This window comes from Urocitellus parryii, chromosome 1 (genome assembly GCF_045843805.1).
Source record: "Urocitellus parryii isolate mUroPar1 chromosome 1, mUroPar1.hap1, whole genome shotgun sequence".
Lineage (NCBI taxonomy): Eukaryota > Metazoa > Chordata > Mammalia > Rodentia > Sciuridae > Urocitellus > Urocitellus parryii.
The window spans coordinates 83047717-83073611 of NC_135531.1; the positions used below are offsets into that span (position 1 = coordinate 83047717).

The 25895-nt window shown below is 33.6% G+C and overlaps 1 protein-coding gene and 2 pseudogenes across 1 annotated transcript in view; 1 reads left to right on the forward strand and 2 right to left on the reverse strand.

Moving 5' to 3' along the window:
- The window catches only part of Slco6a1 (solute carrier organic anion transporter family member 6A1), a 118530-nt gene that overhangs the window by 18548 nt on the left and 74087 nt on the right, over positions 1-25895 (reverse strand). Inside the window, exons 8-9 of the mRNA XM_026395028.2 lie at positions 18924-19119; positions 11835-11988 (exon numbers count right to left, since the gene is read on the reverse strand). Coding sequence (XP_026250813.1) covers positions 11835-11988; positions 18924-19119 — 350 coding nt within the window. The remainder of the gene's footprint in view (positions 1-11834; positions 11989-18923; positions 19120-25895) is intronic.
- Positions 2356-2941, reverse strand: LOC113187297 (survival of motor neuron-related-splicing factor 30 pseudogene; annotated as a pseudogene).
- LOC113187299 (small ribosomal subunit protein uS14 pseudogene) lies at positions 22611-22782 on the forward strand (annotated as a pseudogene).

Genomic DNA, 25895 nt, shown 5'->3' on the forward strand with positions numbered 1-25895 from the left:
CTTAACTGTGAGAATAAAGATCAAAAGATATATGTATATGTGTATATATATATATATATATATATATATATATATATATATCTCCAAGATACATTGACACAGAATAGATATTTCCATTCCATAAGGGAGAAATAGGGGCATAAAAAGAAGAAATGGAAGTGTGTGAATATGTGAAAAGAAGTTGAAGCTGCATTGGAGATCTCTCAAGGTTAAGAGATGCCAGTACCATGGAACATCTGCAAAGGAAAACTGCATGAATTGAGAAGAAACAAGGCAAAAGAGAGGCCATATGTGATGTAACATTCAAAGGCCATAGAGGTGGAGCAATACAAGCACATTGGGGAGAATATCAAAATGCCAGGTACTCTGATGCTGGATGTGAACTATAGAACTTGTTTATCTAGCTGGATTTCAGTCTTTATTTGGTCCCATTTCTTCTTTTTATGCTTATAGCAGCTCAATTCACAATAGCTAAACTATAGAACCAGCCTAGGTGCCCTTCAATAGATTAATGGATAAAGAAAATATACACATGGAATATTATCAGCCTAAAGAAGAATGGAAGTATGGCATTTGCTGGTATATGAATAGAGCTGGAGAATATTATGCTAAGTGAAATAAGCCAAACCCCCTAAAACCAAAAACCAAATGTTTTTTCTGTTATGTGGATGCTAATTCACAATAAGGGGGGTGGTTAGAGGCAGCTAGGGAAGAATAGAGATACTTTAGATTAGACAGAGGGGAATGAAAGAAGGGGAGGAAGGATAATAGAATTAATTGGACATTATTACCCTATGTTGCATGTATGATTACACTACTGGTGTAACTCTACATCATGTACAATCAGAAGAATGAGAAGTTATACTGCATTTATGTAGGATATGTCAAAATGCATTCTACTCTTATGTATAACTAATCAGAACAAATTAAAAAATTTTGGTCTTTTATTCTTAAGGATGAGAAGCCTTTAAAGGGATGTGAATATAAATGACATATTTTAAAGCATCACTCTGGTCACTATGAAATACACAATGAAGGAACCATGAAGACAAGGATAAAAACTGACAAATCGTTAATAAGCAATTGAAATAAGGTACAACACAATAGTTCTCAGGTCTAGGATAATGTAAGATAAAATAATAATTGTCAGACACATCATTTAGTTAGAAAATGAATTTGAAAGGAATTACCAACAGGTTTTAGAGTGGGAATTGTAACCAAAAGGAGGCGGTCATGCAGTGAGGGCCTCCCTGAGATAAACTCTGTCAGTCCAGGGAGGCGCCAGTCCACAGCTCAGGGAGGGAACCAAGAAAACATAATAACATAAGTGAGCATAAGATGATTAGTCTTTTTCTAACTTACACCCCAAAGCACCATCTTCCATTAACAGAAAGATCCTTTTGTATGCATGCATTTGGCTTTAAATCAGATAAGGATAACTGTAATGATTATTTATGCCAAAAATTGATCTAGTTAATAAAAATTACAGACTCAAGTTATAGGATCATAATCTGCAGAGAAATTATGGTCAGATTAATGCACAAAAATTCTTAATGATAATATATTTAGTATTCCTATTCATTAATTTTGCCTTTTTTTTTTTTTTTACAAAAAATAGTATTTACACCATGTATAGAATCATGTACCCCCATATAAACGTTACACATCCAAAAATGTTATCATTAATGCATAAGTGAAAAACCAACAAAGTGAATACCCAAGCAAAAATGACCAAAAAACACCAAACCAAAAACATTTTAGAAAGGTAGCTCATCCTATATATTAAACTATCTCAATGAAAAAAAATGAAAATAAAAGGCCTCGTAAACAAGTTATTTAAGGAAAAACCAATTTTGTCATTTACAAATTAGCCTATATTTAGGTTTATCTGGATAATAGCTAAATTTTATAGTTGAAGACGAGGGGGAAAAACTATATAAGTTCTCTTGAATAGGCTGTGTGTTTTGTTTTGATACTCTAGTGAACTGCTGGAGTATATGTCAAGAACAAAACATCTGAAAATTCCAAACTATAATTTACAGAATATTCATACCATCATTTAAGTGATGACCTGATATTAGGAAGATCAACAATCAAATATAGCTGCTGATTTAAGCAGCATCTACCCAGAAATATGCTTTTTTTTTTCAATGAAATCTGAGGGAACTGATTTTAAAATGAAAAATTAAAAATGAATAGCAGTTATCAAATGCATTTGTTTCACATTTCATTCCGTTGAAGTCAAACAGTAACAACAATACCATCTTCCTTACTCATCTAACAAATCATTTATCTTTAGAAAAATATAAACAGTCAATGTGAAGCCCAACAGGGATGAAATCCAACAATCTCTGATTATTGAGGTATCAAATGCTTGCAGTTGTATTTACAGGAACCCTGCTATTGTGTCACAGATTATCAGCAATTCTAAAAGTTCCTATTCCAAATTTACTGGTTAAACTCTCAGGTGAAGCAAAATGACTTCTCTTTACCTATCTGTTTTTGAATAAGCATGGTCGTTGAATTGTTAACATTTCACTTCTTGGTCCTCTCTTTCCTACTCATGTTCTTTCTATTCTTCTTCTGCAGGCTTCAGTTTCCACAGTGAAATCACTCCAGCTTTGCTCTAAACAGCAAAGGTGATTGCAATGGTGCCGTTTTCTTCCTTTGTCTCTTCCTAACACTGTCCATCTTCACTCCAGATTGCCACACACTTGTCTCTGTATCCTACTTTTCACAAATGAGCTGGCTGAGCAGAAGCAAAACTGTCTGAAATTCCAGAGTTTTTGAAGACTACATTAACAGGAAGTACTTAGTTAATTTTGTAACTTCTTGTAAATCTGTTTTCAATTTTAGCAAATTTCATTTCCAGGTAATGCTGCTTCTACTTCCTGAACTTGAGCTTGTAGTATGCCAGTTGCTTTGCTAGATTCTCTGACATGTAGGGTTGGGGATTATGCAATGGGAAAGGGTTGAGGCAAATGAACCCAGTGGCAGTTGTGGCTGCACGGGCAGCAGCTGTAGAAAAAAATCTCCTCAACAGCAGAAAGGTGACCCAGTCTTACAGAGAAAAATTCTACTGGCCATATGATTAGTCTTAATGGTCTCAAAGAAAGAAAGCCACCATTTACGAAAATTCAAAGAAATACATGCCATATTTTTATAAAAAGCCACTGAAATGAAATAGTAAAATATTTCTAATTAAAATAAATAGTAAAAATTGAAATAGTAAATTATATCTAACTCTAACAGTAAAAAGGAAGACAGATCTAAATCCAACCATATCAGCTATTATATTAAATGTTATTAGTCTAAAAACTACACATAAAGACAGATGAATAGCAATGGAGATAAAAGCAAAACCATACCACATGCTGGCTATAGAAAACACATTAAATATAAAGGAAGAAATAAAGAATAGAAATAAGATATACCATGGAAGCAGTTATCAAAGGAAAAGTAGAGTTAACTATATCCCATCATATGAAATAGACTTGAAGACAGAGAACAGTATTACCAGAAATTGAAAGCAATACTCTACAAAGACAAAAGAAATAACCCTTTAAGAAGATACAACAATTATCAATGTGGATGCAAATAGCAGAATCTCAAATACATGAGGCAAAAGCAAAGAAATAGAAAATTATGCAATCATATTAGGCAACTTTTTTTTCACTTGCAGTGTTTATCATTTCATATAATATTATGAGCAAATCAAAGTGACAAGAAAACTGGCTTAAAATTATGATATAAGTAAAAAATTTAAGTAGACTCTTAAATGACATAGTTAGTGGATTTAATATCAAGAAAACAGTAATGATCAATATGTTTCAGAAAATATAAGGATAATAAAATAGCTTAAAGTATGTAGAATTTAACCAGAGGTTTGTAGTCTATAAAAATATAAATGCTAGTATTGGAAAATAGAAGTGAAATTAAAATCTCAAAAAAATAGGTTTAATGACAAAGGGAACACTGAATAATGGCAGATTAGTAGCTGGAAAATCGATCAGTGGAAAATATCTACATTTCAACAATTTATACACATAAAACGAGATGGAAAACAGAAAGTATCTAAAGAATTGGAGATAACTCTATTTGGTCTGTGTTAGGCGAAATTCTAAGATGGAACAAAGATACCCTTCCTCTATTGTGCATAGCTGCATAATCGAAAGGTCTGTGAACTGATAGACTTTGCTCCCTTACTAAGTTATATGGCATGGTTGATTTATCTATCACTTTTTTAAAATTTTTTTAATATTTATCTTTCAGTTCTCGGCGGATACAACATCTTTGTTTTGTATGTGGTGCTGAGAATCGAACCCAGGCCGCACGCATGCCAGGAGAGCGCGCTACCGCTTGAGCCACATCCCCAGCCCGGCATGGTTGATTTAAAGATAGATAAATTGCCTTAGGTAACCTGAGTAAGTGAGCCTCAAAACGAACAAAGTTCTTCCTGAAGTGAAACATTCAAAGTATACCACATAAGGGAAATTGTTTGTGGCTGGACTTGGTGACAGAGGCAGTCATTTGCTGAAGAATGTGAGTAGCTTGTAAAAACGAAGACTGTACCCCAGCAGATAACTAGCAAGGAAACACAGACTTCATTTTTTCGCAATCAACAGGAACTGGATTTGGCAATAATCTGGATGAATTTAGATGTAAATTATTTGCCAGAGCTTCCAGAAAGAACATAGTCTGAAAATAACACCTGATTTCTGTCTGTGAGACTCTGGGCGAAGGACTCTGTAATGCTGGGTCTCAACTTCTGACTCTAGAAATGTGAGCTAATGACTGGGTGTTATTTAAACCCACCAAGGCACTGGTAATTTGTTCTGTATTTATTAATAGTAAACTAACAAATGGTCCCAAAAAGAACAGGAGAGAGAAAGAGAGAAGAAGCTAATAGCTGAGAATTTTCCAACTGATAGACATTAATCACACACTCAAAGATATTTCATGAAACCCAAGTAATATAAATAAAATGAAAACCACAACCAGGCTCACCAAAGTAAAGCTGCTGAAAACAACAAATGAAGAGAAAAATCTTAAAAGCAGCCAGAGACTGAAGACAATATACTGCTTTGGGGGAAATAATTAGTACTCTAGAACTCCATACCCAGTGAAGTTTTCAGAAATCAAGGTGAAATAAAAATCTTCAGGCAGAAAGAAGTATTTCTAAACAAAAGTATGGAAATGTGAGATAAAGGGCAAATATAAATGATTATTGACTGCTGGAAGGAACAATTGACAATAGCATGCATCGTTTAAAATATGTGAAAAAATATGACAAAACAATACAAAGATAGGAGGTTAGTAAATTAAATCCAATATTTTATGGATGTTTCAACGTAAAGAGACCTGAAGGCTTGTTTCTTATCATCCTTAATGATTTGAATGAGACTAACTTCCCCTCCATGGAAAATGAGTAAGGTGCTCCTTGGACTACAAAAGCCTGTGACAGAAGCTCCCAACCCTGCTATTTTATAATGAAAGTGCTGAAAAGAACCAGAGCCAGTGAGATCATAAAGAAATGCCCAATGTATCACAAAATCTATATGAGGAAACTTGAGGATTTGGGGAAGCATGGAGTAAATGTGGGTTTCAGAGAGGCAAAACTGCCCAGGAATATTACCATACTAATATCAGATATCTATTTTCAGTTTCAATGAAGCTACAATTTTCTACAAAAACTTTAAAATCTCAGAGTCACAATATTTCCTACTGCTGTTCCTGCAAACTTCTGCAAAATTTTAAATGAAGAGTATCCAATTCTAGCATTTTAGCCTTGCTCATATATTGAATATGAATATTCACAGAATGATTTCAAAGCTGACATATTTTCTTTCAGAAAACATTTTCCAGAAGGAATTCCACTACTGTCATATCAGTACTTGATTATTTTAACTATATTGTATTTCTTTTAATTTTCATTTTGTTGACATTATTTTTTGTGGTGTCAACTTTTTCCCATTTGAGATTAATGATAATTCTACCTATTAATGAATTCTATTCATACCTCATGTTAATAATCAGAGTCCATTATTGTCAGTTTTACTTCAGAGCTGTTTTTCTATCAAATATCATTGTCACATGGTGCAGTGACACACACCTGTAATCCCAGTGGCTTGGGAGGCTGAGGCAGGAGGATCTTGAGTTCAAAGACAGCCTCAGCAATTTAGCAAGGCCCTAAGTAATTGAGACCCTGACTCTAAATAAAATACAAAATAGGGCTGAGGATGTGGCTCTGTGGTACAGTCATATGGAAATCTGACTGTGGCTCAGTGGTACAGTCATATGGAAGTTCCTCAAAAAACTAAAAATGGAGCTCTTATATGATCTGGCTATACCACTCTTTAGTATCCATCCAAAAGATTGAAAGACAACATACTTTAGAGGTACATGCATCCTCATGTTTATAGCACACATTTCACAATGGTCTAAGTTACGGAATAAGCCTAGATGTCTGTCATCAGATGAATGGATAAAGAAAATATTGTATATACAAACAATGTAATTTTATGTAGTTATAAAGAAGAATGAAATGAAGTCTTCTGGGGAAAATGAAGGCAACTGAAAAGCATTATATTATATCTAGACAATATAAAGAACTAAAAATACTCAACATCAGGAAGAAAATAACACATTCCATTAATAAAATATTAAGAACAAAAATTAAAACTTTCAGAAATTATACAGTAGGACATCAGAGTGTTTGTTTGTTTGTTTGTTTTTGTTTTTTTGGTACCAGAGATTTAACACCAACGGTGTATTAAGGTTTCCTTTCCCCCATATCCTTGACAGCAATTATTGTTACTTGTATTTTTATTGATCACCCTTCTGACTGGAGTGTGATGGAATCCCAATGTAGTTTTAACTTTCATTTCCCTGATGGTTAAATGTTTGAATAGATTTTCATATATTAGAAGGCCATTTGTACTTTTTGTTATGAGAAGGATATGTTTAGTTCAATTGCCCATTAATGGAATGGGTTATTTTCTTTCTGGTGTTGAGTATTTTTAGTTCTTTATATAGTCTAGATATCCTGCATCAGAAAAGTAGTAGCTTGCAAAGATTTTCTCCCATTCTGTGAGTTCTCTTTTCATGCTTTTGTTTCCTTTGCTGTGCAGAAGCTTTTTTTAGTTTGATACCATCCTTTTTGTTGAGTCTTTGTATTATTTCCTGAGTTTTAGGAGTCCCAGGGAGAAAGTCATTATTTACCCCTATAGGTTGGAACTTTCCCCTGTATTCTGTTCTAGAAGTTGCTCATGTTCTGGTCTTATTCCTAGCTATTTAACCATTTTCAGTTGACTTTTGTGCAGTTTGAGAGATATGGATTAAGTTTCAATTGTTTGCATGTGGATATCCAGTTTCCCCAGCACCATTTAAAAGATTGTCTTTTCTTTAATGTTTTGGGCACCTTTGTCAAGAATCAGATAAATGTAGCTGTGTGGGTTTGTTTCTACGTCTCCCATTCTCCTCCATTGCTTGGTGTGTCTATTTTGATGCCAGTATCAAGCTGTTTTTATTACTGTAATTATCAATTTAAAACTTGAAATCAATATTATAATGCCTCTAGCTTTATTGTTTTTCCTCATAATTGCTTTGGCAATGTTGGATCTTTTGTTCTTCCATATGAATTAGAATTTTTTTTTCTTAGTTTGGGGAAGATTATCATTGGAGTTTTGATGGGATTACCTAGAATCTGTAGATATTTTTGTTTGTATGGCTGTTTTGACAAAATCAGTTCTTCATAGTCATAAACATTGAAGGTGTTTTTCAAATTTTTTGTGTTTGATTTGTTTCCTCAGTTTTATGTAATTTTCATTGATGAAGGCTTTCATGTTTTTGGTTAGTCTTATTCTTAAGTATGTTCTTTTTAAAAAAATGTGTTAGTGCACAATATTGGGTTCATTTGACATAGTTAAAAGAGCAATATAATTGGCTCCAACACAGTCTCTCACACTTCCTCTTTCCCAACCATCCTCCCTCCCCCTGTTCCCTTTCCTGTTCTTCTACTGGTCTTTCTTCTATTTATTTATAGTTTTTCTTTTTCATTAGTGCATTGTAGATATACATAAAGGTGAAATTCACTGTGAATTCATATATGTACATAAGATAGTTTGGTCAGTCTCATTCTACCATTCTTCCCTTCCCTTATGCCTCCTCTCTCCCTCTCAAAACCTCTTCCTCTACTTCACTGATTTCTTTCCTATTTTCATGTGATGTTCTTTCCCTTTATTTCCTCCTTATTTTTGTTTAGCTTCTGCATATGAGAGAAAACATTCAACTCTTAATCTTCTAGGCCTGGCTCATTTCATTTAGCAAGATGTTTTCCAGCTGCATCCATTTACCACAAAACACCATAATTTCATTCCTCTTATTGGCTAAGTAAAACTCCACTATGTATATGTATATATATATATATATATATATATATATATATATATATATATATATATATATATATATATCACATTTTATTTATCCATTCATCTTTTTTTTATACTTTTATTGTATTTATTTGTTTTTATGTGGTGCCGCAGATCGAACCCAGTGCTTTATGTGTGCTAGGCAAGTACTCTACCACTGAGTTACACCCCCAGCCCCTCTATTCATCTTTGATGGGCACCTAGGTTGGTTCCATAGGTTAGTTTTTTTAATGAAAAATATGTTTGTATTATTTAAATGTCTTTAAAATAATGGCACGTTTGAATAAAATGTTAACAATATAAAATTTAATACATGAAGTAGTAAATTGTATGAGATAAGAACAAAGACTAAGAAATATACGTAAAGAGAAGAGTTCTTAGATTCTTTTTCATCCTCTTTTTCTTTTTTTAAATTTATGAACATGGGAAAGTTATGAAGTAGGTTATTGTGAATTGCATTACTATTAAAAATGGTTGCATCTCTAATATTCAATGGTTCCATCCCTATAGAATACAAGATAAAACTAATTCCAAAATCAGTGGAAAACAGGAAATAATTAAAATCAGAGCCAAAATTAATGAATCTGAAAATTTAACAAAAGGATCAATGCAGCAAAGAATTGGTTCTTTAAATAAAAAGATAAGCAAGATTGATAAACATTTAGCCAAACTAACCAAGAGAAAATGAGAGAAAACCCAAATTAACAAAAGATAGTATCACCATAGTCACTACTGAAATTCAGTGGATCATAAAAATCTATCTGAAAATTTATACTCCAGTAAACTAGACACTCATGGATAATTACAGATACCTAGAGACATATGACCTAATTAAATCATGAGAATATAGAAAACATAAAGTGCAATGAAATTGAAGCAGCTATTAAAAGTCTCCAAACAAAAAAAAGCCCAGGACCAGATGGATTCTCAGTTGAGTTCTACCAGCACTTTAACAAAGAACCAATGTCAATCCTTCTCAAATTACTCCATGAAATAGAAAAGAAGAGAACACTGCCAAATTCATTGTCCGAAAACATTATCACCCTGATATCAAAACGAGACAAAGACACATGAAGTCAAGAGAGTTTTTGTCCAATATCACTGATCATATAAAAAAATCTTCATAAAATATTGACAAACCACATTTAAAAACACATTAAGAAGATAGTATTACCATAATAAGTGGGTTTAATCCCAGGGATGCAATGTTGGTTCAACATACACAAATCTATAAATGTACACCACATAAACAAAGTTAAAGACAAAAATCACACAATTAACTCAATAAATGCAGAAAAGCACTTGACAAAGTCCAGCACCCATTCATGTTTAAAACACTAGAGAAACTAGGGAGAGAAGGAACTTATTTCTGCATCGTAAAAATGACTTATGACAAACCCAAGGCCGACATCACACTTAGTCAAGAAAAACTGAAAGCATTTCCTCTAAAAACAGGAATAAGACAAGGATGCCCACTCTTGCCACTCCTTCTCTACATAGTCCTTGATACTCTAGCCCTAGAGTATCAGATAAGAGAAGGAAATTGAAGCAATGCCAATAGAAAAAGAAGAAGTAAAATGATCTCTGTTTGCTGATGACATGATCCTATATTTAGAAGGCACCAGCCCCTCTCACAAAGAAACCTCCACCATAAGACTTCTAGAACTTATAAACAAATTTAACAAAGTACAGGCTACAAGATCAACATAAATAAAGTGATTGCTTTCCTATGCTGCAATAACAAATCTGCTGAAACTGAAATTAGGAAAACTATCGCATTCATAACAACCTCAAAAAAAAATTTTGCAATTGTACTAGACAGCAGAGCCTGCTTTTCTGAAACTCACTGGGAAATCTACAGATTGCTGGAGGAGAATGGCTTGTCCTCACCAAGCCACGATGCACTTGGCACTGGTGCAAACTATTTCTTTTCTTAATTCTTTTTCTCTTCTAAGAATCAGTATTTCTGGTCTTTTCATCATTACTGGCTCTTCCTACCTCACTTATCATATAGCTATGAAAGTTATTTTGTTTCACTCTTGGAAGGTAGCTATTATATGGATTCTTCTAGTGCAGCACTTTTCTCCATCTCCCAATTCTGTGACATTTAAAAGGTGAAAATTGAAAAAGCTTTTTACGCAATTTTGGATTAAAAACAAATTAATCCACAAATAGGCGGTAGTCACCTGCTCTTCATGAGAGTGTAAGACCTGGGTGGGGGATGGCTCAGACAATAGTAAATTTGATGTTAATACAGCAAAGATTAGCAAATATGGAAGTTTTAAAATGGTTTTACTTCATGAAATACCAAAGGACAGGAAGGAAAACATCTAGTAAATTTGAAGTCACTTACATTTCTGCCATATGAACTTTTTCTAACTCAAATATACTTCTGGAATGTCTGATAGGTTTTATAAGATTTCTCATGTGTATGGTGAATTCTGGTAAACAATTAAAGGACTAGTTTCCAAATGTGAGTTAGTGTTATGCAAAATTAGACAAATAGCAAAAATATACAGTAGGAATTTTGAATTCCTTGGCAGAAACAAAATCTGAGCAAAAGGTCATCAAAAGGAAGCACTGGTTAACCCCTTGGTATAATAAAGATTGTATTTGAGGGTTTTGGGGGCTGGGTGGTGTTCAGTTGGTGGTGGCAACTTGGTGGCGACTTAAAACAAAGCAGCCCATGCGGGAAAGGAACATCAATCAGGTGCCCGGTGAAAACACCTGTCAATCAAGGAGACTTCCTGACTAATGCCTGTCAATCATCAGGACCTGCTGGCCAATCCTGGAGTTCAGCCGACTCCCCTGACCAACTCCAACAGGACAAGAGACCCTAAAAACACCTTTTTCTGTCCCAAGCCTTCCCTTCCTGCTGTAAGCCCCATAAAAGTCCAATCTGGTCAAGCTTCCAAGAGGTTTCTCCTCAGACCCTTCTCCTGTCCATTCTGTGGGTCTGACGGAGTTCCGCCAGGGAGTGATAAAGCCTAATTAGTCTGCCCTTTTTAAATCTGCCTCCTTTGGTTGCTGCTGCCTCCCCTGATCTGACAAGGTGGGACTAATGTGTAGCATATCACTGAGGCAAACTGTGAAATTTGAAGACAAAATGCTCTTCTCCTTGGGTGGTTTCTTCCCACTTTGCTATCATGGAGGTAAATGGCAATCATTCACTGCTTTAAATGCACAAAATTAGGATGTATAGAGGCAGAGTGTAGCATAGGAATATCTCTTCCACACTCAATTCCCATAAGCCTTTTGTGTTTATGGAAATAAAAAACAGATTTTTTTTACTTCTTTTTAAAATTTAAAAATGAGGAAAACAAGAAACCAGAAAGTTTATAGAGTCAGGAGTACTAAAATTTGAACATGTTACTGGAGAAGAAGAAATATTTTAAAAATTACCTTTCTGTTTTTAAGCATTTTAGAATCAGTACAGCCTGCAAAGCAGGGAGAAAAATATTCAATATCATCTCTTCCACAGACAGAAGAATATAATGAAGATGAGCATCTACAATTTTCATTGCACGGAGCTGTGAGGTTTCCCAATTGACCTGTTCTATAAAAATGAGATTTAATATAATTATAATACTGTTGTTTTATAATTAATGCATATATCAAGATATAAATGAGATCCATAAAATATACTTACTGAAATAATTTCTTTCTTAAGAATTGTACTAAGGTAAAAATCATATATAATAAAAAGCACATTTTACAATGTACCATTTGCAATTTTTGATAGATACATATGCTTGTGAAACCATCATTGTAGTCATATTGACAAACATAATTATCACTCCCAAAAGTTTCCTTATGCCCATTTATAATTACTTTACACATGACTTTGGCTGGCCAACCTTCTGTTATTACTCATTAGTTTGGATTTTCTAAGATTTTATGAAATGGAATCACATAATATGTATAAATTCCTAGGCTTCTTTCACACAGTGGATCTTTTTTCCCATTAAATTGGGTTTTTAAAAAATTATTTATTTTAATTAGTTACAATGGATCTTTATTTCATCATTTTACGGTAAAATACCTCCATGGTTCTTGGGAAAATATTAAGGAGTAAAACATTTGGAACATGTTATAGGTGTTTGACTTTTTTCTAAAGTGGTGTGCTATTTTATAGTTCTACCAGCAATATTCAAGAAATTTGATTGTTCTCCACATTTTTCTTCAGCATTTCATATGATCTTCTATTTCCTTGAGACACTTCAATAGGGTTATAACATTTTCATTTTTGCATATTAAAAAATGTGTTTTTAATACACATTTTTCTAGTAACTAATGATATTGATTTTATTCTCATCTGGTTATTTTCCATCTGTGTATATAATTTGATGAGATATCTGTTTGATTCTTTTGTCCATTTTGACTAGTTCTTTTCTTTATTTCTAAGAAATGATAGTGCTTCATATATTCTGAAAACAAATCTTTTGTTAGATATCTGAATTTCAAATGTCCTTTTGAAGTCTATGGCTTGCTTTTTTGTTCCCTAAAGAAGGTATTTCAAAAGCAGGCTTTAATTTTCATCAAGTCCAATTTATTAATTTATTTCTTACTGGATTATGTATTTGGTATTATATGTAAAACTCTATGTCAGATTTTATTGAATACTTTCTCTGCATCTACTGAGAAGAACATTTTATTTGTCCTTCATTCTCTTAATGTAATATATTGCACTTATTGATGTATATGCACCAGACTCTCCTTGAATTCCTATAATAAATCCCATTTGATCATATTGAATTATCTTTTTTCTGTGCTATTGCATTCAATTTTTTATTTTGTTCAGAATTTCTATAGTTTTCTGTTGTATCCATGTCTGGTTTGGGCATCTGGGTAGTTTGTCCTCATGGTATAGTTTCTCTTTAAATTTTTTGGAACAATTTTTAAGAAGATTGGCATTAGTTCTTAATAAAAAGTTTGGTAAAATTCAGCAGTGAAGTCTTCTCAACCTGGACTTGTCTGTTTTGAGAAAATATTATTAACTGATTTAATCTCATTACTTGTTATTTTTTGTATCCTCATGGCTCAATTTTATTGTAATATGTGTCCAGGAATATATTCATTTTTTTCTGGAACTTTGAAAAATAGTTGGTGCATAGTTGTTTATAATAGTTACTGATAATATTTGTATTTCTATGATATCTGTTCCAATGTCTCCTTTGGATATCTAATTTTATTTATTTGCATCTCTCTCTCTCTCTCTTTCAGTATACTGAAAGTTCTGGCAGTTTTTTTTTCAAAATCTTTGTGTTTCTTTGATTTTTTTAGTCTCATTTTCATTTTTTTGTGCTCTGATCTTTATTATTTATTTCTACCATTTTTTAAATATATTTTTTAGTTATAGATTAACATCATACCTTTATTTCATTTATTTTTATTTTTTATGTAGTGCTGAGGATCACACCCAGTGCCTCACATTCTCTAGGTGAGGACTCTACCAATTGAGCTATAGGCCCAGCCCTATTTCTACCAATTTTGTTCACATTTGTTGGTTTATTCCTGCTATTCTAGGTCTTTTTATTGGAACGTTAAATTGTTTATTTGAAATCTATGTTTTTGATACTTATTGCTATAGACTTCTCTCAGTACAATTTTTACTCTATCCTATAGGTTTTGGAATTGTTTTTCCAGTTTTTCATTTGTTTCAAGAAACTTTTAATTTCCCGTATAATTTATTTATTTATTGTCCATTAATTGTTCAGAACAATGTAATTTACTTCCCATGTATTTGGACATTCTCTTTATTTTTATTATTGATTTCCAGTTTTATTTCATGTACTTAAAGAAGATATATATAATTTCAATTTTTAAAATTAATATAAAATTTCTTGAGCTGTATTTTGTGACATAACAAAATACATGGGGTCTAGCCTAAATAGTGTTGTCTCTGATAAGAAGAATGCATGTTCTGTATATGTTAGATGAAATGTTCTACAGTGTCTGTGGTATATAGTATAGCTTATTTCAATTTTAATTTTTAAAAATATTTCTATATTTTATTCCAATTTGGTATATAGTTTACAAGAATTTCTGTTGATTTTCTGTCTACATGATCTGTCCACTGGTGAGCATGGGTTATTGAAGTCCCCAACTATTATTATATTGGAGTGCATCACTCCCTTTATATCTAATAATATTTGGTTTACAGAGTTAGGTGGTACAGTATTGTATGTATATACATTTCAGTTAATATAACCTTATGCTCAGTTGATCCATTTTCATTACATAGTAACATTTATATTTTTATGGTCTTTTCCTTAAAGGTTGTTTTATCTGATATGAGTAGGGCTATTCCTACTTGTTTCTGGTTTTCATTTGTGTGGAAACCAAATGTGACTTTCCCAGAAAGATGAGTTTCTTGCAGGCAGATTATAGTTGGGATTCCATTCTATTATTTTTTTAAAATTTATATTTTATTTTTATTATTAGTTGTTCAAAACATTACAAAGCTCTTGACATATCATATTTCATACATTTGATTCAAGTGGGTTATGAACTCCCATTTTTACCCCGTATACAGATTGCAGAATCACATCCACGTTTTTACATATTGCTATACTCATGTCTGTTGTATTCTGTTGCCTTTCCTATCCCCTACTATCCCCCCTCACCTCCCATCTTCTCTCTCTACCCCATCTACTGTAATTCATTTCTCTCCCTTGTTTTTTTCCCTTTCCCCTCACTTCCTCTTATATGTAATTTTGTATAACAATGAGGGTCTCCTTCCATTTCCATGCAATTTCCCTTCTCTCTCCCTTTCCCTCCCACCTCTCCTCCCTGTTTAATGTCAATCTTCTTCTCATGCTCTTCCTCCCTGCTCTGTTCTTAGTTGCTCTCCTTATATCAAAGAAGACATTTGGCATTTGTTTTTTAGGGATTGGCTAGCTTCATTTAGCATAATCTACTCTAATGCCATCCATTTCCCTGCAAATGCCATGATTTTGTCATTTTTTAGTGCTGAGTAATACTCTATTGTGTATAAATGCCACATTTTTTTATCCATTCATCTATTGAAGCTTTTTCTTCTATCAGATGCATCCATTCTATTCTTTTAATAAGATGTTTAAACCCATTTACATTCAATAACTATTGATAGTTAACAAAATAACATAAATATTTTCTGTACTGTTAATAACTGTTTTGTATATCCATTATTTTTTTTATTGTGAATCTTTGTGGTTTGGTGGTTTTCTGTAATGATAAGTTTTTATTTTTTCCCTGTTCTCATTTATATATCCACAGTGAATTTTATACTTCCTTCTGTCTGAAGTTAATGTTCTTTCACTTCTAGATATAGAACTCCTTTAATAATTTCTTGTGAGGCAATTCTAGTGATGAATTCACTTGGTTCTTGCTTGCTTGAGAAAGACTTTATTTCTGCTTCATTTCTGAAAAATACTTTTGCTGTGTACATAATTCTTGTCTGACAGGATTTTTTTCTTTAAATTCTCTCAATATATCATCCTATTCTCTGTCCTACAAGGAAGGTTCTATGGAGAAATCTGCTGCTATTCTAATAGGGATTCCTTATTATATGACTTGAAATTTTCTCTTGATGTTTTTGAAATCTTTGTCTTTGACTTTTGACAGCTTAAATTATATTGTGCTTTGGAGAAGACTTTCTAGGTTGGATCTATTTGGGATTCTTTTGCACTTCCCAGACTGAATGTTCATATTTCTCATAAAGCTAGGAACGTTTCAATTATCACTCTGTGAAATAGGGTTTCTGTGCATTTTTCTCTTTCTGTCCTCCCTTGGAACTCTGACAATGCAGATATTTGTATGCCTAACAGGGTACCATTCATCCTGTAAAACTTTTTCGGTTTTTCCTTTTTTATTATTTTTTTTTCTCTCAAAATGGGTTAATTCACTTAATCTCAGTGAAATTAGTTAGGGTATCTTCTACTCTATTACAAGTTTTGTGAATATTGCCCATTGTGTTTATGGATTATAAACAATTTTTTAATATTTATTTTTTAGGTGTAGATGGAAACAACACAATGCCTTTATTTCTATGTGGTGCTGAGGATCGAACCCGGGTCCCGCCCATGCAAGGAAAGCACTCTACTGCTGAGCCACAATCCCAGCCCAATAAACAATTTTAATGAAAAGCAATGAGTGAAATAAAATTGCTGATCATTTTGCTTTGTCCAAAAGGACAGAATAAAAAGATTGATCAATGGGTACAACATTGGATTTTCATAAAATTAAGAAATTGTAGTATGCTATTTTATGATGGGTGACTATAGGTAGTGATCCTGTACTATATATCTAAAATATCTAAAAGAAAGGATTCTACAGTCTGAGAAGAGGAATAGCTGTGTCAAATGGTGGTTCTATTCCCAGCTTTCCAAAGAATCTCCATACTGCTTTCTAAATTGGCTGCACCAATTTGCAGTCCTACCAGCAGTGTATGAGTGTACCTTTTTCCCACATCCTCGCCAGCACTTGTTGTCTTCAAAATAGTGGCAGCCATTCTTACTGGAGTGAGATGGTATCTTAGAGTAGTTTTAATTTGCATTTCTCTGATTGTTAGAGATGAAGAGCATTTTTTTTCATTTATTTGTTGATTGATTGTATATCCTTTTCTGAGAAGTGTCTGTTCAGGTCCTTAGCCCATTTATTGATTGGATTATTTGATGGGTTTTTTTTTGGTGCTTATCTTGTTGAGCTTTTTATATACCCTAGATATTAGAGCTCTATCTGATGTGTGAGGGGTAAAAATTTGTTCCCAGGATGTAGGCTCCCTATTCACCTCACATGTTACTTCTTTTGCTGAGAAAAAACTTTTTAGTTTGAATCCATCCCATTCGTTGATTTTTGGTTTTAGTTCTTGTGTTATAGGCATCTTATTAAGGAAGTTGGGGCCTAGCCCCATGTGATAGAAATTAAGGCCTATTTTTTCTTCTTTGGTGCCACAAAGCACAAATCCAACCTTTCCTTAATTTCATAAAGATTTCTTGAAGTGAAATCAAAGCAAAATGAAATTCAATATTTTTCAATACCCCCCCTTTTGGGAAGTATATAATCTATTCTTTGTACTTTCCTCTTTTGACAATAATAATAATAATTTCAAAAAGGCTTTTCATGGTTTTTAAAAATTCTATCAAGATTTTTAGTAGAGGGCTGGGGTTGTACCTCAGTGGTAGAGCGCTCACCTAGCATGTGTGAGGCACCGGGCTCAATCCTTAGCACCATATAAAAATAAATAAATAAAAATAAAGTCATTGTGTCCATCTACAGCTAAGAAAAATTTAAAAAAAAGATTTTTAGTAGAATTACAAGGAACTGATGTTAATTTGTGGGATACTGATATTTTTATATTTCTTCTTCAAATATATTAACATTCTGTAGTTTTCCTTTTGTTTTGATATCATATTATACATGTCAGCAAAATTTTTCTTTATCAAGGTTTTGCACATCTTTGATAGATTTATTTCTAGATATCTTAATATGATAATTTATGAACAAAAATTTTCCATAAAAATTGTATGTTTTTCCATTTGTTTCTTGATAGAATAATGAAATTTAATTCTTTCTGTTCTTGTATTCAGGAATTTTCAACCAACATTAATTTTCTACTTGTAAATGCACATGAATTTTCAGTTTTCAAATACTGTGTTCACTCTATAGCATATCTTCTCACCTTGTTAGCATGCAGCCTCTGCACAGCAAAACTATTTCATTTTTATAAAGTCTAATTTGTTATTTTTTATTTTATGGATCATACTTTTATTGTTATGTCTAACAACACTTCACCTAGTTCTACACTCTAGGAATTTTCTACTTTGTTTCTAAAAGTTTAAAAGTTTTTCAATGAAATATGATACACATTAATCTATGATTCAGAAACTTGTATAATGAGTGAAGCTTAAGTCATGCTTTATGATCTGTGACTATCCAATAGCACTGGTAATATTTGTTGAGCATTGGTCTGTCCTTAGCTACTCTTGTAATAGCTTGAAGTAGATGTTTTATTCTCCTTGCTTATTTATTTTCCCAATCCTTTGCTTTTCAATTCTGTTTTTTGTATCCTAATATTAATATTAACCTATGCCAAGTTCTTTGAATTTGTGCATATTTGGCTTAAAAGAGATACTCTCTTTGCATATATTCTCTGATATCCATAAGAAGGCAGACAATCCAATTCAAGAACACAAGGTAAAATTACCATGTAAAGAAGTTGGTACCATCCCCTAATTGTTATCAATCCTAACAAAATTTTACTTTTATGTTCTGTGATTTCAATGTGAATTTTCTCTATTAATTTATAACTAAATGAGCAGTCATCACCAGATCTCATAATATTTGTGACCTTAAAATGAAACTTAAAACTGTGTCTTATAATTCTTTTACATACCTAATAATTATAAGAGTGATATAAACATGTAAGCATTACTGGATGTAAAATTAATTGCCTGAGAAATAGGCTTATGGTTTCTTATTTAAAAATATAATATACAAAATTGTATTTACCCATCATAATCTTCGTTGATTCCAGCAAATTGGACTGGATGGCAGTGTACAAAAATTATAAGTACAAGAAATATAATTGACAAAAGAGATGTAATGATGATAAATCTCATAAGGGCTTTACAAGACATTTGTAACTTGGACACAATGATACCTCCCAGAAGCTGGCCAAGTGCACATCCTGGAATTAATATAACACCTAAAAAGAGGAGGAGAAAAATACCATTAAAAAATAGTCAGCTGATATCATAGAAAATTCACACATTGATAAATTCCCACCTGTTCTAACATACATCAAGAATAGTTTTAAATTAAAAGAGAAAAAGTTAAAGTTATGATAAATACCTTAACAAACCTGAACCTTATGAAAATACAAATTTGTGATAGGGTTAAAGCATGGGTGTAACGGGCTCTTGAACAATATGGTAATATTTTACTTCTATACACTAATGGCATTTAAGATATACCAGAAACTTAACTCATGCCAAACTTAAGTGGGGAGCTGTCTTATTGAAAACTATTATTAGCTACTCTCTGTGTTTATGTATTATTTCAAGAGGCATGACTAAAGTGACAGGAGATCTCAAACAGAGATTTGTGAACAAAAATTTCACTAAGCTACCATTGTATTTATAAATGGATTCAATATTGACAATGAAAGTGGGACTCTAGAATAGCCACCATAAGATATGGTTTTCCATTTAAACATAACAATTAGATAAAGGAAAACATAGAAAGAGGAGAAAAAAAGTAGGAAATGAAGAAAGAGAAATACAGTTAGAAAATTATCCATGAGGATAGCACAGTAAATGCATACATTGATGCAATCCCTCTGCTACAAATATATAGCAATTAAATTGGAATATAGCAAGAGAAAATTAATACCAAAAAATTCAAAACCATCAGATAAAAGTTATGTCATAGAAGGTCTGATAATGACCAGAAAATAGTAAACAACTTCAGAATGTTCAAAAAGATCTAACAATGGAGAAGTAAATGACACAAAAATGAAGAATGGGGAAGAATAAATCAGGTGGGTAAAGAAAGAACAAATAAAAAACCTGGACATTAAGAAACATAATTGTTCAAATAAAAACTCAGGTGGAGACAGAAGGTGGTATATAGAGACACCAGCAATGGTTTGCTCCTCCACAAGATGGAATTTCTCATGGAGATAAGGGGCTGTGGGTTAGCACTGGGAAATGATGGCACAGGAAATGAAACTTGGTAGATTCCAAGACTAAAGAGAGTAACAAAACAAGAAAAGTGGAATATCCCAGCTCCTGGCAACACTTCTAGGTTGGGGAAAGGGGACTCTTCCCTTAATGGGGGCAGAGATGAAAGAGAAAGAGTGTAGCCCAGAACACTGCACCCTACAAATAAATAAATTGGCGACATGAAGTCTACACAACAAACAATCTTTAAAGAAGAAATTGCTTCTCTCAGAGTGCTATAGCCAGGAATCATCTTAAGGAAGTTTCTGCTGTTAAGGACTAAACTGCTTTGGGGATCGTAAAACAGCATAATCACATCTCAGGAACCACTTTGACACATGGGCACTTTGGGTAGATGAGAGGCATACAGGACAGTTATAGCTTGGGGGAGATTCCTTGACACAAATTCACTGAGAGCTTTATTTTATAGGGAGCACAGGCTGCAAGGGAAAGGGGAGTGGAGAGGAGGGCATAGCTGTTCAGCAATGGTGTTGCTTCAAGCAGGGGACAAGTCTGAAAGTGCCACAATCAGGGCTGGCAAATCACTCAACCACAGCCTCCCCCAAACACAGAACTTGGTGGGGTTCAATTGCCCTTGCAATCCTTGGAGACATTCTGGGGATTGGCCATGCCTTGTTCATTTGCCACGCCCCCAGGTGCACTTACTAAAATCCTTCAGGGCTAATATATGCCCACCCAGTGCAGTCACATTCTACCACATCTCAATTGGTGAAAAAGGTTTTGCTATAATCATGAAGTTGGCCATGCCTCTGGGTGCATGCACAGACTAAAATCACCCAGAGTAAATATATAACCAGTGGGTTTCATATTCATCAAAACTCCGTCAGTGATATGGGCTCACAGCAGCTCGGATCTCAGCCATGCCCCAGGTACACAGACTAAAAGCGTCTGGAGAGAAAATACCCTGGGCTGAGTCAACATTATCTTAACATGTAATTTCAGGATACAGCCCTCATTCTGCCTCAGCTAGTTTGGCAAGACCAGAGTGGAAGGAAAATGAGCTGAAACTACAACCCATTACCCGCCTTCATACCTAGCAGATTACACTCTTAGGAGACCCAGAGAAAGGTATTCAAAGCACCTCAATTAGAAGAATTTTTTTTTTACTTGCTTTTCCCTCTGACTATTCTATCTTTTGTAATAATTGCTTTTTTATTTCTCAGTTTTATTTTATCTTATTTTTCATTCTTTAGTTGGATTTTTCTTTTCTTTCCCACTTTCCTTTTTTTCTTTTACTTTTGATTTCTATTATTTTCCCTCTTCATTCTCTTTCTTATATATTTTTATTTTTAAATTGTATGTGTGTGTGTTTCCAGTGCTAGGGCTTCATGCCACTGGGTAGGTGTCCTGCCTTTGAGCTTCCTCACAGATCAGATGAGAAGAATTAAACCCTGCTTCAGCCAAAATCAGTCCCACCGAAACCCTAAAGGACAATTCTATTTTAAAAAATGGGATACATGAGCTTCTAGTGGTCAACCTGCCCCAGATGGGTATACATAGATGGAAGCTACCTCCACAGCAGCAGCATAAAGGGAAAACAAAGTGGTGTATGACGCTGATGGATGTGGATACTCTACATTGGTTGCACCTGCACCAGATCAGATTGCCTAGAGCTGATAAGTCTGAAGGTGAGTCCCCCAGAGCGGGAGATAGATTTCTAGCACTTGCTTCTCCCATAAAGCAACTAGATCTATAAAAATGTCCAGTCATAGGACAAGAGTTCTGGACCCTTCAATGCAACTGAACCAGTATCAGAATCACTTTCAAGTACTAGAGCTATTGTAAGCAGGACCTATGTAAACCCATGATAGGGGCTACCCATAATAGGAGTAATCACAGAGGGAACAACCCATATACTTTGCTGCCAACACCATATCTCCTGAAAAACCAGAGGGTTCCCATTCCTTCAAGAGATGCAGAGACAGAAGTTCTCTGCAACCTCAGTGAAATATATTCTGAACTAAAAAACAACAAACAAATAAACAAAAATCACAAAGAAGCTACAGGGATATTAAACTAGGGAAACTAGTATGAAATTTAACTGAAGATACTCAACAAAACAACAAACAGTACCCAAGGTAAAAAAAAAAAGAAAAGAAAAGAAAAAAGAAAATAAGGGAATATGTCATCACCTAAAGTTCAGAATTACCACAGTAAGTATGAAAGTGACTGAAATTCTGGATAAAGAATTAAAAGCAATAATTTTTTTTTAAAGTTCAAAGTACCTGGGGATGGGGATGTGGCTCAAGCGGTAGAGCGCTCACTTGGCATGCGTGCGGCCTGGGTTCGATCCTCAGCACCACATACCAACAAAGATGTTGTGTCCGCCGAGAACTAAAAAATAAATATTAAAAATTCTCTCTTCTCTCTCTCTCTCCCCTCTCTCACTCTCTCTTTAAAAACAACAACAAAAAAAAAACAAAGTTCAATGTACCTTTGCACCCTTGAATGCAAGATGGGTTACCAACAGCTCTACTGGAGCCAAGCCGTGAAAATTCGGCTAGGGAGCTCTCTCTTGTTGCTGATGCTCGAACCCGCCAGGTCTGATCTGGAAATACAGCCTCAATATGTGCTGGCAGTGTTTCTGTCAGTATGCGAAGGATTCAGACTTCATTAAATTGGACTAAGTGATCTTCCTCGAATGGATTTCCCAATGAAAGATAACATGATCATTCTTTATACATAAAATAAAGTACTAAAAAACTTTTAAAAAAAGTTCAATGTATTCCAAGAGAATACAGATAGACAAATGAATGAATCAAGTAACATAATGCAGGACGTGAATGAAATTTTTAATAAAATGAAAGACTATAAAAAGAATCACAGAAATCTTAGAAATGTAAAGTTTAATTACTCAAATTTTAAAAAACAAACTCAGTTGAAAGCCTCACAAATAGACTAGAGTGAATGGAAGGAAGAATATCAAAACTTGAAGACATGTCTAATGAAATATCATATCCAGATGGTGGTAAAGAAAAAAATAAGAAAGAATAAACAGAGCGTACATATTCTCTGGGATATCATTAAAAGACCAAAATATATGTAATCCGAATAGACAAGTGAGAAGAGTTGCAGAATGATAGCAAAGAAAACCTACTCAATGAAATACTGGCAGAAAGTTTCACAAATCTTGGGAAAGACAAAGACATTAAAGTACAGGAGGCATTTAGAAACCCAAGTGCTCATGAAAAGAAAAGTATCTTTCTGTGGATACTATAGTTAAAGTGCCAAAAGTGCAGGACAAGAAAAGAACAACAAAATCTTCCGGAGAGAAACATCAAGTTGCCTTTAAAGGCAGACATTAGACTAAAATCGGATTTTGAGGCAAAAACTGTAAAGGTATGTATTTAAAGTTTTTGAAGGAAAAAAAAACCCTGAAAGAAAAAAGATCTTTCCAGAAGAACATAAATAAAGGAATTCATGAACACTAGCAGATAAAAAGATATTTAAGAAACTTCTACACCCAGAAGAGGAAGAAAGAAGGGCACAATTATGACAGCATATGAAAGAACAAATTCTACTAGAAGAATAGACAAACAAATGAAAAATAGGAAAGAATCAAATATTATCAGTACACTCAACCATCCATCTTCTGAGATGAATAAGTGAAAAAATAAATGAACACAGAATATTCAAAACAATCTTAAGAAAAGCAATAAGTTGGCAACAAGAATAACCCTGAATGTAAATGATCTTAATTTCTTTAGTGGAAGACACAATCGGGCTGGGTAAATTAAGAAGCAGGATCCAACAATATGTTACCTACAAGTAATTTACCTCACCTGCAAAGACAAACATAGATTTAAAGTAAAAGGAGGGAAATTATATTACAAGTAAATGAGGGTGGTAGTAATAATTATACATACATCTGAGAAAATGGGCTTTAAAATATTGATCAAGGGAAAAGTTCATCAAAAATGTATAATGATAATAAACGCTAAATGTTGGAGCACACAATTTTGTAAAACAAATATTACCAGGTACAAGGGGAGAGATAGGCCCCAATACAATAATACTCTCACCAACAGTTTCTCACTAGACCAAAAAAAAAATTAACAAAGGCACATAAAATTACAAGATAGATCAAAGGAAATTAATAGGCATCTCCAGAATTTTCCATTTAACAGCAATATAATACACATTCTTTTCCTCAACCCATGGAAAAATTTCCAAAATAGACCATGTGTTAGGCCACAAATTGAAATAATTTCTTGCATCTTTTCATATCACAAAAAAGTAGAACAAATAACAAAAAGCAAGAGAAACAGAAATTGTATGAACTCAAGAGACTGAAAAACACACAGTGGATAATTAAAAAATCAGAAATTTAAAATTCATTGAATCAAGGGAAAATGCTGAGAGCCATGGCCAAGTAAGAATGATGCATGGCATTTTTGGTTGAAAGGTGACCCTGCTCAGGGATTAGGGTGGCTCAAGGTTTAGGGTAGATCCTGCTGGGAATAGGGGTATCCTGCTGCCTCAGGCACCCACTCCTTGAGTTCCCGTGGAGTTCTCCTGGGGTTCTGAGAGAATTGGTACGCAGAGCCGGGTGAAGGGAGTGTATTTTCCCAGAATGTGCTTGCGTGTAGAGTGCCGGTGAGAGTTGGGGAATAAAGAGTTGCTGTTGGAATCTACAAGGCTTTTGTGGTGGCTCAGTTATTTTGTGCCCAGCTAGACTGCGGCAGGAAAATAGAGCAACATACCAAAACATGTGGAATACAGCAAAAGCAATCACTAGAAGGAATTATTTTAGCATTAAGAGCCTACATCAAAAAATAGAAAGATCTCAAATAAATAATGCAATGATACATCTTTGAAAAATAAGAATAAAACAAAATCAATACAGGAAAGAAATAATAAAGAACAAAAATAAATAAAAGACAGACTAAAGGAAGAATACAAAAGATAATGAAACAAAGAGCTGTTTCTTGGAAAAGAGAAACACAATTTGCAAACATTAACTAAACTAGTCAAATGAAAAAGAGAGAAGACCCAGATTCAGGGACAAAAAAAGATGACATTACAACACATACCAATGAAATTCAAAGAGTAAATAGGGAATATTTTGAAAACTATATGCCAATTAGTTAGAAAATACAGAAGAAATGGACAAATTTCTAACCACATATGGCCAACCAAAATTGAACCAAGCAGATACAAAAAACTGAAATAGAGCAATAACAAGTACTAAGATTGAATCAGTAATAAAATATTTCCCATCAAAGAAGAGCCCTTAACTGGATATCATCACTGCTGAATTTTACTACACTTTTAAGGAAGAACTAACACCAACGTTCCTCAAACTATTCCATAAAATAGAAAGAGAAAGAACCCTTCCAAAATTATTTTATGAAGCCAGTATTACTGTGCTATGAAAACCTGATAAGGACACAACAAAAAAGACAATTATAGATTAATATTCCTGATGAAGATATCTGCAAAAATTATCAATAATACTTAAAAAACAAATTCAATAGCACAACATTGTATGACATGATTAAGTTTGTTGCACTCCAGGCATACAAGGATGGTTCAACATATGTAGGTCAATAAATATAATACAGTTTATAAATACTATCAAAGCAAAAAATGTGATCATTTCAGTAGATGCATAGGGTGGGGTGGGGGGTGTAGAGTCCAGGGACAGTCAGTCTTCAAAGCCACACCCCCAATGACCTTCTTCCTACAGTCATGTATCACCTGTTATAGTTACTACCCAGCAGCCAATTCCAATTATTAA